The following is a 15158-nucleotide window of genomic DNA, read 5'->3' as shown; positions in this document are numbered from 1 at the left end:
CTAGTTCTGTAAAGTGCACTTGAGCTTTTATTATTATTATAGTATTTATTGAGCGTAGACCTACCTTCGAGAAGCAACAGGGCGCTTTACAGAGGTATACAACAATACAGATATACAGCAAGGGTTAGGATGCAGGGGGGCACAGAGGACAGGGATACAGCTGTACCGGGCAGGAGAGTGAAGGAGCACAATGAGTGAGGGATCGAGGGAAACTCCTAGCTCAAAGGGTGGATTGCAGATCCTGTCCAGGCATACGGATGGGTGGTGACAGTTGACTGAGGAGGGGAGAGGATCCTGGGGAATTCTCCATTAAGCCTAAAAGCTGCATTTGAGATCCTGGCAAGGAAAGGGGACTAGGTCACAGAGAGAACTAAGGTTGGGTGGAGTCATCAAATCCACAGCTATGCTCAAAGGCCATATTCCAAATCCTGACCACTGGTAAGGATGGGGGGGGAACCAAACGAGAGATGACTGATTGGGAGGTCGTGAGTTGGATCAAGGATCATTTCCTGCTAAGCCTGAAGGCTGCATGTCCTATTGTGATGAAGGAAGGGGTTGGGAATGTTAAGATGATGATCACAGCCTGTAGGGATCTTTCTGAATCGTAACAAGAAAAAAACTCATAGGGATGAATGGGTCTGAAAAGGTTGGGGGAACAACACACATCGAGACAGTTTCTTTGAAACGTGTGTGAAAAAAGCTTTGCTTGGCTTTACCATAGCTTCATGATTGGTACATTCTAGTTATGTTCCAACTCCAGGGAGCAGTTTGATTTCCCCCAGAATGCTTTATGGAAAAAATGGCAACTTTGACATCTGTCAACCGTGCTGTATGTTGTGTGGGGGTGTTTAAAAAAGAAAAAAATGTTTACATCAAAATGTGAGCTTACAAATACTTTGAATTCCTTTTTGAAAACTTCCCAGGCACACAGGAACAGGTGCTTCTAAATACAACCATTCGTGCAGTACAAAACGCATTCTGTAAACCCAATCGACACACTGAAAGCGTGCTTAACATTTTTTGTTTTTTAAATCCACAATGAAGCAACTGTAGGCAGAAACCTCTATTGTTATTTACCCACTTCTAAGGCCAGAAGTGTCCCTGCATGGGAATAGAAGTGTTTGCATACCATTCTCATTTGAGGAATTGAAGGCAAAAATCATTGAATAAAGAAGAAATTGACTTTTGTTTCATGCAGTGTTATTATAGTTGCTCATCGATTGACCATAAACCCTGGCACTTACTCATGAAGAAAAGAGACTGCACTCGTAATTGGCATCAAAAGGTGTGTTGTATTGGAAAGTGGGGTTACTTGCAGGTATTTTAGACATTTTAGGTGGATAGACGTGCATATTCTAAAAATATTGAAACCACAATTCATTTCCTTGACAATCTGAATATCTTCTCCCCCTTCTTGTTCAAGTTGCCTGATTTTGTATATGTTCTTGAGAACTGTAGGTATTGTAACTGTGGTCTCTTAACCCAGAATCACCTTGGCTAAACCCTTTGGTTACACTCCACCCCATCCTTACCTAATTAGATGTTTATCTTGTCTTTTTAAAAGGTGAATTGCTTGTTCGGTTCATGTTACAAAAGCATTTCAATATGTGTAAAGATAAAGAATCAAACAGGTCAGGGAAAAGTGACACCGTTTGGAGATTGGGGGCAGGGCGGTTAAGCAGGATAATGGTAGTAGTTGGATACCACCAAAATTAGGAAATATGGGAAAGCGTGCATAATGCTGGCACAGTACTCTTTAAGAATTGTAGTCCCGCTCTGACAGCTACACAGATTCAGGACTGATGCATCCTGCAGGGCCCAACTGAAAAATCCTAATGTTGACTCCTTGTATAGTTGACTAACATTCCTTCTTTGTTTTTGTTATAGCAAATGGAGAGGATATTAAACAAAGCATCAAAAACTCACAAGCAAAGAGTTGAGGTGAGATTACTTTACTTTTGTATGTCTACAGCTCCACATAAATGTGTGGCCAATTGCTCCGCATACTGTGGACAAGACTGCCTTATTGACAACGATTTAAAACGCCACAATTGCTCCTTCTGGAAAAAGAATTAAAAAAAAAAAAAGAAAAACATCTTTAGTTCATTTTAATTTATCGCTTTGCTCTGGTGGATGTCTCGCTCTCATCCACCATTGGTTCAAGTACATTAATTCCTAGGGTATGTATGTATAATGTTTTATTCGTTTTACATTTAGGGCTTCAGCTGGTCAGAAATTGGTTATCCAACTTGTTTAATTTAAACATAAAATGGCTTGAACCAAGTTGCCAACATATAGTATCACAATTGGAAGTGAACCATGTTTCCTTGGGGCATGCGTGAATACATGTATCTGACAAATCTTTACTCCATAAGTGAATACCGTTTTGAGGCATCTAAGGGAGCATACAAGTGAACAATTGATATTGTATATCTGATTTTAGTCAATGGAATGTTTCCTTCTCTTTCAAATTAGGTGTGGTCATTAATCGAACAATCTTTGATGTCAATGAAGAAGGCATAGACATGGCTTATGCGCCAAAACATAGTTGATCACCTGTTATTTGAGTGAGAATCTGAAAATGTCCTGTATTTTCATCATAGGAATATGTGTACTCTTGTCTTGGAATACATTGCCAATATTTATCTATATATTTTGGTGTAAAATAAACAGGGGTCAATATGGCCAGTTGCAAGCTACCAGCCAGGCACACTATGTTACTCGCCCCTTCAATTCTCCACATGCACACAAACTTTTGAGCTCGCCAGGAGTCAATTCAGTCACCCATGGCAAGTAGTGATAGAAAAAGTTGGGGTATGAAATAAACCTGTTAGTTAACATTTTGTAAGCGTCTCTAATCTTAATGTCGGATAACGTTAGGAATCATGCATATCTTGTCAGTTAGTTTACTCAAATCAGAGTTGGAGAGTGCGACAGCCACAACTGGGAAGGTATAGTTGATTAATATATGAACTAAAACTCATTAAAAAAAATAATACATTATTTTTAATTTAAATTGTTTTTCTCAGAAGGAGCAAGTGTGTGCGTTTCACTTAGTCCCAGTTTTTTCTGTCGAGGGATTGCCCCTTGCTTTCATGTCGGAGGTTGACACCGAAGACGCTATGAATAAGCATTTGTGCATTTTCTTTTGTTTTTTTTGTTGTGTTTTTTTATATCTTGAAAGGCTGTTTCATGTTCTGTGCAATTGGCCAGCCTTTTAATGTATGTTTTTATTTATTTTTCTCTGCAGGATTTTAACAGACATCTGGATACCCTTACTGAACATTATGATATTCCCAAAGTCAGCTGGACAAAATAAGGAATGCACTTTTTTTTTTTTTTTTTTTTTTTTTTGCTTTTATATCTAGAAATGATTATTTGAAAAGCATTGTCTTACATTTAACAAGTCTAAAATGCTGTCGCTCATTACCAACACAAGGTCAAATGTCTTTTTATTATGTGAAAAATATAATCCATAGATGAAAAATGTAATCGATCGGCAACCTCAATTTCTCTATTCTCATTAAAGTTATTTTGCTTTTTAATTTACAGTTTTGAAATGAAATAAAGATAGTGCTCATTTCATCTTTAGTCGAAACCAGGTTAATTTATTTTTTCAACCATCAGCCTCAAAAGAAAACATTGTTTATCTAACACCTTTTGATTCTATTGCTGGCTTCTCTTCACACCTTTTGATTCTATTACTGGCTTCTCTTCACAACTATCCCTTATGCCCCGGAACTGTCAAGGTTCAAAGCACATATGTAAAGGAAATGCTCGGAAATGCATCAAAAAGGGTTCTTTTGTTTTTTCCTTCATTATGTGATGTTACTTTGGTGCGTTTCATGGTTTAGCGTGACTATGAAGGCATGAAGTGAAGGGGGGGGGGGGTATTGACTGGAGCTTTATTGGTTCTACACTTTAAAATGATACAAAAATGGCTGTAGTTTAGTAGGGGGTTAAGACAAGGGATAAAGTGTAGTTTGTAAGTAAGCTGCCTCTTGTTTGATGTCACGCCTACCACAATTTCCTTGGGGCCAATGGTCAAAAACCATCTCCAGTCTTTCATTCTTGCCAGCCGATGTTGCTTCTAATTGGAAACGCAGATCAAAGATTGGTTTTGAGTCTTTCCATGTGAAGTTTAAAAACTTAATGCCTCTTCTGAGTCAAATGAAATACTTAGTGATGCAGTGTTGAATACATTACTCTTTCAATTCTTTAGCATCTGTGGGTCATTTTTGGAGTCTGAAAATTAGGACATAGAAGTTTGAATTTAGCCTCCTGTCCCCTCTTGTGCACATGCAGTTTAGGAAAGTGCTTAGCACCTCTTTGACTTACTTCATTGAGGTTTGAGATCTGTGACAACTTTTTATTATTTATTTATTTTAAGAGCCCTGCAATGGTATATTTCATATTGCCTTGCTGCCTGATATGATTGTATTGCAACGCCTGTAGCTTTGCCTACCCTACACAAAGCTAACAAGCAGTTTGTACTATGGCGGTCCTGTTCAACAAAATAGCTTTCATCCTGATGAAAGACTATTCTGGATTAAAATGTGTACTACAGGTAATACTTGCAAAAACACACTCCCCTTCATGTTAACACATTGACAGTGCTTATTTTATGAATAATCACCATACTCCTACGTCCCGTCCCCTTTCCTCCATAATTATGGGACATTCTTCCGTCCTGTGGGATGGGACCGGAGCACTTTGTAAAAGCATCAAAAAGTTTGCAAAATGTTTGAGTCTTTCCTCTTTCTACGTGGGGTACTGCACACGGCCGTCACCCTGACCATCTTAGCTCCGCATCGCCCATCAGTCCTTTTCTCCACTCGCACAAAACCCTGGTGGGAGGACGCATTGCGTCTCATTGGGAGGCGTGGCAGACCTCACTGAGGACCGGTGGGTCTTGCCAGTCGCTCGGGCGGGCTTCTGCTTACCCTTCCCCCTACCCCACCCTTCAACCCTCCTTTCCAGCAGTCGGGGTCGTCCTCCCTCAAAGCCGAGGTTCAGAAGTTGCTGGACCTCAGAGCTGTGGAACCCGTTCCCCTAGGGGAGTGAGGGGAGGGCTTCTACTCCCGGTTGTTTACGGTGCCCAAACCCAACCAGGCTGGCCTGCGCACCATCCTAGACCTACCCAGTTCAATCTTTTCCTACCCGAAGAGAAATTCAAGATTATCACGCCTGGCCAAATAAGGTCCTCTTTGCAGATGGGCGGTTGGCTCAGCGTGGTGGACCTTCAGGATGCGTATATGGATATACTGATCTGGAATCCACACAGGAGATATCTCCGTTTCTCTGTGGGAGAGGAGCACTTCCAGTTCCGACTGCTTCCTTTTGGCCTCAGCTCGGCGCCGCATGTCTTTACAAAGATGATGTCGGTGATTGCGGCCTATCTTCATCTGCAGGGTATCCATGTGTATCCGTATTTGGACGATTGGCTCTTACGCAGCCCTTTCCCGTTGAAAGCCGCATGCAATCTTCAGGCTCTCCTCCAGCTCCTGTTATATCTTGGGCTGTCGGTGAACTGGCGAAAATCTTCCATGACGGTCTCTCAGGACTTGATTTTCCTGGGTTTTCGCTGGAACATGATCGACTGCAGAGTTTACCTGACCGGGGACAGAATGGCGGATCTGTTGGCCACGTGTCAGATGTTTGCGCAATCAGAGAGCATGTCGGCCTGGTGGTTCCAGAGGCTTCTGGGCCTCATGGCCTTGTGTTTTGGCTCTACCTCTCGCTCGTCTCAAGATGAGGCGGTCTCAGATGGCTCTCCGGAGTTCTTGGCGTCAGGCTGTGGATCCGGACTCCAAGTTTATATTGATTCCGGCTTCCATGAGAGTGGACCTGGAGTGGTGGTCATCTCTCAGCAACCTGTCGGTGGCCACAGGTTTTCAGGACCCAGCCCCGATGCTAACGGTCACGACGGACTCCTCCCTCCTGGGGTGGGGTGCGACGTTGGATCTTCTTCAGGTCTCGGACCTTTGGTCGCCTCAGGACAAGTTCCTTCACATAAATCATCTGGAGCTTCTGGTGATTTTCCTAGCGCTCAAGGCATTCAGACCGGTTATTGCCAACAAGGTGGTCCGTATCCGCACGGACAATGTGGTGGCAATGTATTACATCAACAAGCAAGGGGGCACCAAGTCTTCCCCCTCTTGTGGACCTGTCATCCAGATTTGGGAGTGGGCGGTTCTTCATGGTGTCTGGCTGGTAGCAGTGCACATCCCGGGCCAGCTGAACGTCACGGCAGACACCCTCAGTCGACGGACAATGGTCAGCTACGAGTGGGAACTGAAGGCAGAGATCCTCTCATGGATTTTCCTGCGTTGGGGCACTCCGGAGGTGGACCTCTTTGCAACATCGGCAAACAAACTTCCTCTGTATGCCTCCAGAAATGGTCTGGGAGCCTCCTCTCTGGGGGGGATGCGCTCGAGATTCCTTGGCACAACATGAGGGCCTATGATTTCCCGCCTCTGCCTCTGTTTCATCGGGCGATTTGCAAGCTGAAGAACACAGTGAACTGTTCTCTTCTGCTCATAGCCCCATGGTGGCCGGCCAGGTTCTGGTTCTCAGAACTTCAGCACCTGTCGGTGTGTGCACTGATCAGGCTACCGGTGAGTCCTGATCTGCTTCACCAGGGGGGGGGAATCAACAGCTGTGGCACCCCTCCCCACAATCGTTCAGCTTGGCGGCATGGTGCCCGAGTTCAAATCCTTAGAACATCTCAACCTGTCTGCTGATAACATGCGCATTATTAAGGCAACCAGGAAACCCTCGACAAGGTCTCAGTATAGAAGCAAGTGGCTTGGGTTCTGTCATTGGTACTTAAACAGCTGGACCCAAGGGCAGCTATGATTGACACTGTGCTGTCCTTCGTATCCCACCTAGCAGAGTCGGGCATTCACGTTCTGTCATGCAGAACTTATCTTTCGGTGGTATCTGCCTGCCTACCTAGCTACAGACCAATGCTCTTACTCTGTCTAATCCAGTGATAAGAGACATTTCGCGGGTTTGACGCACCTTTATCCCCCGGTTCGCAAACCGCACCCGGCGTGGGATTTGAATGTGGTGCTTGACGGCGTTGTGCCATAAACCGTTCGAACCAATGGCCACGGTGGACCTCAAGCACCTTTCGTGGAAGGTGTCTTTTTTTGCTTGCTGTTACTTCAGCAAGGCACGTGAGTGAGCTCCAGGCTTTGTCGGTGGAGCATCCCTTCTTGGTTTTCCACAAGGTTAAGGTGGCCCTACGGACAAATCCTTCTTTCCTGCCGAAGGTGGTCTCTGATTTCCATCTGAACCAGTCAATCTCCCTGCCGTTTTTTTTCCGAACCCTGCTTCAGAAGCGGAAAGGGTTCTGCTTTGTTTGGATGTTAGAAGGGCTCTTAAGTTCTATCTGGACAGAACATCCGAATTTAGGAGCTCTTCTCTACTGTTGGTAACCTTTGGTAATCCACAAGGTAAACGGGCCTCTAAGGCGACTATCTCCAGGTGGATCGCTGCCTGTATTACGGAGTCTTACACTGTCCAAGGACTGCAGCCTCCTAAAGGTATTCATGCACACCTGGTGTGGGGCAAGGCAGCCGCAGTTGCCTTTCAAAAAAATGTCCCCTGGGAGACCATCGCAAAGGCGGCTACTTGGGCCTCCCCATCAGCCTTTTGTAAACCTTGTCTAGACCTGAGCTCCAGATCTGATGCTCAGTTTGGCCAGGCTGCGCTGAAGAATCTTTTTCAATAAGGGGTTTTCCATCCACCCGTAGTTCCTGTGCGGAGTGCTTGGGAATCTTCCATAAGTCTGGAGGAAAGGGGTCGGGACGTAGGAGTATGACCAGGTTACTCACCGTAGTGACCACCTTACTCCTAGTCCATAGTCCCCTTTCCTCCATACGCCCGCCCGCCGTCCCCTCTAATAAGGTTCCTTTGTTATTGCTTAAAGGTCTCTGACCTGGCGATAGAAAAAGACTGATGGGCGATGCGCGGGGTGGAGCAAAGATGGGCGGGGTTACGGCCGCGTGCAGTAGAGAGGAAGGCCTAAACATTTTTGCAAAATGTTTGATGCTTTTACAAAGTGCTCCGGTCTCGTCCCACAGGACGGAGGAATGTCCCACAAGTATGGAAGAAAGGGGACTATGGACTAGGAGTAAGGTGGTCACTAAAGTGAGTAACCTGGTTAATACAGTGCAGTATGTCTGCTACCAAACATCATGCTTTGGTAAATGTACTTGCAGTATTTCCAGGAGTAGTGGAATACCAAAAATGTGCTTTGTGCTCTGAACACCACTCTCATTCAATACCTGGGTAACTAAAGTCACTTGTATTGAAGGGCAATTCTGGTGTGGCTCAAAATCTATTTTCCCCTGTGTGCTTAAAAAGAGCTAAACACACAGGTAGTTTATGCTGTGCTTCCACTGGAACATGTTATTACTGGCTAATTGATTGAAAAGAGTAAGCATACTTCCCTAGGAATGTATTTTTAGAAAAAAACACATTTTCAATTGTCAATTTTTAAAACTTGAAATACATTTCATTAGTCAAAGTACCCCATGTTGCTTTGATGCCACCGGGAAGAGCTGTTTTAACATTTTGTAAACATTCAAATATGCTTAATGAGTATTACCCACTGTGGGGGAACTACAAAACATATGATGCAAAAGTATAATTCATGAGCACTTACTGCTTGTCAGGATTAGGTCTGGGTAAACCTCTGTGGGGACTAGGTGTTTTTAAAGCGTGTTCTTGTTTTACAACCAAGCAAATGGTATCCTTTATTTGGTGAACTATAAAGTGTCAGGGTTCTTGGATGCCTAAGGTTACTGATCACACACAAAATCTGAGATGTTAAACCCATCTTCGAGGAAAGCTACGTTTTTTGACACTTCTATTCTGTTTAGGTTGGAATGTCAAGAAGTGCTTATGGGACCAAACAGTTGTCTATTACCAAATGAACATGCACCTGTCTTGGAACAATCTAAGCACAATGTGTCATGATGTGTGAGTTATGTGGTGAAAGTTTTCCAGTAGGTATACTAAGTTCCCCTCAGACTCTCTACATGGCATACAGTGTCACGGATATAGCCATAGTCTCTCTTCTTTGCCCTAATCCCATGCACAGGGATCAAGTGAACAGCTCACTTCATGGCCACAGTGAGTCACAGGGATATGACTCCCACACCCAGCTTGCTCTTCATCATTGCCAGGCCTTTAAGGCGCATTGGTCTTCCCAGCCTCTCTGACTTCTCAGTTGTTTAAGGGCAAAATCATTCCCAGGTCCCTAAGCTCTGTCATGCCTCTTGGCTTGCTTAAGCACTTCAGCTTTCCAGTAGCACAGTTGTGGTTGATGCAATTTTGGTTCCTAGCTTATTAGTCCTCTTTCACTAACTTTCCCAGCCTTATGGAGCCCTTTATGCTTATAGGCCAATCTACTAAAGCCATTAATTGATTAGGTTCTCGTTTCTGTTGTATGTAGTTTCTAGGCGAGCTGCATACCTTTGAGTTTTTATCTTTGCGCAAGCTGACTCAGAACTGATAGCCCAGAAGCTTTAGAAGCCTCAACCACCATCTTTGATGCAGGTGGAAGTCCTGCTTTCGTCAGAGCTTGGGTTTCACACTCTCGATCAACATCACTGGCTTAGGCCATACTGCTGTCTTTTGCACTGTGGATCCTTTGCTTGCTTTGGTGAGTGTCTGCACAGATCTATTCTCACATATTGCATACCGCAGAATTGCCGTGTATGATGCATACTTCTGTCTCTGCTCTCAATCTGTAGGTGTTATCTGCCGCTCTTCTTTCTGTGCTTGCCTCTGGTTCTTTGTGGTGAGATTTCAGTAAGAATCTACACTTGCAAATGTGATCCTTCTGTGGCGGGTGTCTCAGGAGTCTCCTGAATTGTCCAGTGGTTTAGATGAAGGGCACCGATCATGCTTGCACCCTCTTCTGAACTTCTATATAAATGGGACATAAGTCTTTAGTAACGGGGCAAATCTACTTCACCATAATCTACATATTGAGAAGCTATGTCACCAAGGTGGGCAGGAATTGGGTTATGAAAATCTTAAACGTTACCACTTACAGGTAGCTGAGGGCTATGTCAGCAAAGCCCGGGCAGGTCGACTCTCCAAGGTTACCATGTATTGCAGCGTCCTGCATCTGACCTTATTCAACCATTAAACAAAAACGAAATTCTTCCAATTCCCCGGGGGAAATAAATTGGGCTTCTCTCCCTCGTATAGTGGAAGCCAACTATTGCTGGCAATATACATTCATCATTCTATCCATCATCCAAAGATGTGACCACCTCTCAAGTCTTCTATCCAGGTTTTCTTGGCTTTCATGGTCACTTCACCATTACAATGAAAATAAAATGCACAGGAAAAGCAGTTGGAACCGAAGTTTGATCGCTTCAGCAACTGTTAATCAAAAGTTCCTAAATGTATGGCATTCTAGGTAAGGACAAAAGATGGGGAAATTAAAGTTGTACAAAATTAGCCCACAGAGTAAGAAGGCACCCTATACTATTTGAATAGCCTGCCCATGGGTTAAAGAGGACCGCATATCCTTATATGCAGGTGACCCGTTTGTGTGTTCATTTGCATTTAAATAGTTCAGCATGCATCTGCTACTGGTGTGGCCCTGCAGTGTTGTATACCATTTTTAGACAACTTCTCATGATCCTGGTTGTTAGGCATAACTGAATTCGGAACATGTTCCGGGTTGAGGATGAAATGGCGTTAATTAGTCATGTTCCCGATTTGAGAAACTACAATGGCCATACAACAGGAACTCCTATTCAGCATAGAAGGGGAGAAAAGCACTGGACTGTGCTTTCCATCAAGTTGGTGGATTTGATGGACCTGGTTAAAACCACTACCAAAACAACATGAGCTACACAATACTTCATATGATTGCCCCTCTAAATATTTACAATACTTGAATGGTTAAATATGCTCTTCTATGTGCCAATACGGTGAGGAGCAAGGAATGATACTCTGACACAAGTTGGACATGAGTTTGGCTAAAGACTTTTTTTTATTAGAACATAAAAGGGGTTGGGGAAAGGCCTTGCTGTCCCTGCACTAGTGTAGATTCCCTACATAAACTAAGGATATGTCAGTGTCAGAATGTCCAAAACAAAACCCTCCTGTTTCCAAAGTACTATTCTGACCCTCCCACTTTAAACAAATGCATTCTAAGGTGAAAAGAATGTCTTTGGCCTTGAGTGTTTGTAAATGTTCAAAAGAAAGATGTATAACTCCTACAATCTGTCAAGGATGGTCTATCCTTGCTGCAGAGGGTTTTCCCTTCCGATGGATTCGTTGTCGCTTTCTTGGGTTTTATATAAGAGTTCTTGTTGCCCCCTTTGGTGGTTCAGGAAGCGTTCAAAAAGGAAGAATAAATAGCTCCAACAGAAGTCCTATATGGATAAAGCTCTTTGCTCCAGAGGATGGCTCCCTGCCCCTGGATTCCTCTTTACGTTTTGATATTTTCACAAGTAACAGTTCTTTGTGCCTTTCTTGACCAGCAGCAATGCTGACACAAAAAAACGGTTTGGTTTTCTACTTTTGTCTCAGTATATACTCCTGCCATGGTTTTGCTCCTTCTCTCCTGGTTAATACAATACTTAACATTTTACATTTCTTGTGACTGCCTGGTGCACTCTTCTGCCAGGCCTTGTAATCACACACTTGTAATTGACTGATATACTCTCTTTCCAGGGCTTCTTTGGTGTCTCCCTTATATGCCTTCAGCATGCATTTACAAGCTTGAAAGTCTCTCTTCTTAGAAAACGTCTTTCTTTCTCCGGTTTCATAAACTGTACCTCTTCTCTCTCACTCTTGGTTTCGCGATGTATCATTATTTCAGTGTGGCGTGGTCGCTAATACGCCCCAGTGACTGACCGGTTCTTGATGGCGTTTCTCGTTGCTTCTGCGGTTGCTTTCTGCTGTGCAACCATTTCTTCAGTGTTTTCCTGCTTCCTGAGGCTCCCGCCTTGGATTCCAGGGACGAATTGATGTTCTCCGCCGGCGAACTCCCAGGAGCCATCCCCTGGCTTCTGGCGTTCGCACCACGTGTCCTCCGCTTCCAGCAGCTTTCTCCCTTCAGGTTCCCAGGCCGGTTGGCTCCACCGGCTTTCTTTCAGACGTTCCTTCACATGGAGGGGAGCAACTCGCTCGTGTCAGCAGCTTGCCTGTGTTGTATTTTATTTTTTGTATAGTGCTGCGCTCTTTCCCCATTTGTATGGCCTCAATGCGCTTTGTGGTTGGAACACCCTCAGTGACCATAGTCAAAGTGCAGGAGGTTCTAAGAGTTTTATATTAGGAGATGCATGTGAGCATTTTCTCCGGTCTAGGACTTGGGTGGCTGGCTAGACTAGACTAAGCAGCCCAAAAAGGTTAGACACGTGGGTGGACGCTGTTGGTGGTTTGCGATAGATTTCAATTGAGAGTCGATATGTGGCCAGCTGTACCACATTTATTTTCGTTGGTATTCGCTGTATGCTAGTGGCAGAGGCGTTGAGGTACGTCGGGTGTTTCAATATGGATGGCTACATGCGCTGCTAGACTGGATGAGCATAGCCATAGCTGCATTCTACGGTGCATGGATGTTAGGCCGTGCCTGTGGCCTGTGTCCACAGACGTAGTGTGAGGTATACATACCGTAGGCTTCAAGGTTCTTCGGCTGGAGCGAGCTTTGCCCATTTGGACGGCGTGGTCTCATTATTCACAGTCTCCCCGGTGCGAGGGTCTGAGCGGTGAGGAGGGGGAGTTTATTGCGGTGTGCCACAGCGAAAGCTGCTGGCTTCCCTGGTTTATTTGTTGGGTAGAAATGTTGTGCGTGGGGCGACAGTATGACAGGTGAGCCGCTGCAAATGCTGCTGGTCTCTGTGTTGTAATTGGTGTATAGGAGTGTTGGGTTTGACAGTGTGCTTTTGGGGGGTGGGGGGTTTCAGGGGGATATTATGGCAAGAGCCAGGATTGTAGGGCCTTGCTAGATTTCAGGTGGCTTTCAGTGTTTGCGAATGTGTAGGGGTAGGGAGTTCCAGATGGTTGGCGCGTGGACAGAGTTCCTAGCTTTGGTGATTGAAGTATCCCGGGTACAGATGTTCGCTCGCTGACACTAGAGTGCTGCCTGTGCTGGTGGATTCCCGTGCTCTGCATTACTCTGCTCCTCTTATTCGTCCCAGTGTTGAGGATTGTGGCAATAGTAGTCTTTTCCTGAAAACATAGTGGGAATGTTTGCAAAGGGTTTTGAAGGTAAACTAGGTTTGTAAGAGGAGTATGTGGAATTGGGAAAAGTATCTGTCATTTTACCAGGCCGGTTAGATTTTGAAAGTTGGCTGTTAGGGTGTAACAAAAGATTTTTACCACTCAATGGATGGAAGAGGTAAGGTATTGCGATAAGCCATTGGGGCATGTGTTAGGGAGAATTCTCAGAAATGTGCTAATTCCCTTCTACCTTAAAAAACCCCCAGCTCTTTTGCTGGACTTTAGGACTTTTTATCTCTCATGTAATTTTAATGTCATTTAATTTCTGTGTTCATTTTGACTTTGGAGTCTGACAAACTCCATAGGAATCATCTTTACATTGTCACACAGCACCTTCAGTGCAGTGGCACAGGGAAGTCTCTTAGATTTCCCAAAGGTTTAAATACCTTCTCTTGGTGAAACTACGTTTCCAAGAGCAGTGAAGTGAAATTGACTTTACTTTATAATTTGTAACTTTCTAGACCCAGCACACACTACCTTACCATAGGGTGTTGGAGGGGTTACTTAGTATCCCGTTTTTCTAGTTTCTCTAACATGTTTGTTACCCTTTCTACAATTGATGGCTGGTGGCAGTGGCTTACTTTTTACCACGGGCTGCGTTCGCAGTCACGGTAAGGCACCCATGGGTGCCCATTTCATCAAAATGGCCCGGTCTTCTTTTTTCACCATTTCTTCGGGAAGGTCCTTCTTGAGATTTGCTCTGCACGCCAAACCAGGTTTGGTCTCTTTGTTCGTTTTCTTTGGCAGGATTCACAAGTGAAGCCCGCCTCTGGCACCAGTATGTCTGGCAAGGGCAGGAAGTGAGGGAGGTGCCCGAAACTCCCTGTGCTTAATCCCCTTGGTTACAGGAATGCACCCAAAGGTGATTGAACAGCTGGCTCTCCGGCAAGGACAGCCACCCTGCTGTGTGATTGACAGCTAGGCTGGAATGAATGGGAGAAACCTGCATAAAAGGTGAGGCTTTTTGGCTTGCAAGGCAGTCGACCACTGGACGAAGGAATCCGAAGAAGAACTTGAAAGAGACGCCTGCTGCAACTCCTGGACCGTTGGTTTGCCCGAACCCACATCAGACAAAGCAATGGGGGATACCATGTCTCATCTGACAAGTCACCCTTACTTCCGTGAGGGTCGTCTCTTTCCCCCCCCCCCCCCCCCCCGATCCTCCCTCAAATAGCATCTCCAGGGTTCAGATCAGAGAGCATTTGCCTCACCCTGGCCACATTAGGGGAGGTCCTCCCCATGGTAGAAGTGTTGGCATTGCCAGGTACAGCACAATACACTGTACCGGACAGTGTTTGAAAGAGGAATGTTGTTACTGTATATATTCTGAAATATGGCTGGGTGGCACAGCTGCAGGTAGTAAACCAGTGGTGGTCCTTCCTTGTGATGGAACTATAACTGCAGCTCATGGTTGGGAAAATATAGCCCGCCTCCTAATGTATGGAAAGGAAACAGAAATGATTCTGCGTGGACCGAGGCGGTGTAAAGACTGAAGGGGGTTATCTATACTTCTGCCCTCTATATGGTTGGGAAAAGGGACAGTGCACCCCAGCCAAGGTTCTCTATATGGTAGGTTGGACGAGCAACCAAGAATAAAGCACTAAGATGATGCAGGCTGGTTCTTAAGTACAGTGAGTCCCCAATCCCCCACAAAGGATGTCCACACAATGTTTGGTAATAAAACAGCTTCTTTATATATGATAAGGCTCAGTAATATATATATATATATATACATTTAAATAACACTTTGTATCCAGGCAGGTCTGTTCAGTGAATGGCAAATATATACACACTATGTGGTACCACACAAGAATTGGATTCAGTAAGAAATGCACCAACTCCAGACCGTTTCAAATAGGCATGTCATTCTTAAGTGTGGTGTAACGGCATAGATT

At 44.7% G+C, this 15158-nt stretch overlaps 1 protein-coding gene across 1 annotated transcript in view; it reads left to right on the top strand.

Annotated features, from left to right (window-relative positions):
- Positions 1 to 3585, top strand: part of FAM32A (family with sequence similarity 32 member A) — a 72496-nt gene extending 68911 nt beyond the window's left edge. The window contains exons 4-5 of the mRNA XM_069649324.1: positions 1888 to 1941; positions 3251 to 3585. Of these exons, the coding sequence (XP_069505425.1) occupies positions 1888 to 1941; positions 3251 to 3319 (123 nt within the window). The 3' untranslated portion in view covers positions 3320 to 3585. The remainder of the gene's footprint in view (positions 1 to 1887; positions 1942 to 3250) is intronic.
- The last annotated feature ends 11573 nt before the right edge of the window (positions 3586 to 15158 follow it).

The sequence above is a fragment of the Ambystoma mexicanum genome, chromosome 1p (genome assembly GCF_040938575.1).
Source record: "Ambystoma mexicanum isolate Mex_15411 chromosome 1p, UKY_AmexF1_1, whole genome shotgun sequence".
NCBI classification, from domain to species: Eukaryota; Metazoa; Chordata; class Amphibia; order Caudata; family Ambystomatidae; genus Ambystoma; species Ambystoma mexicanum.
Note: the sequence above shows the minus strand (reverse complement) of the source record. Positions and strands in the feature narration are given on the sequence as shown.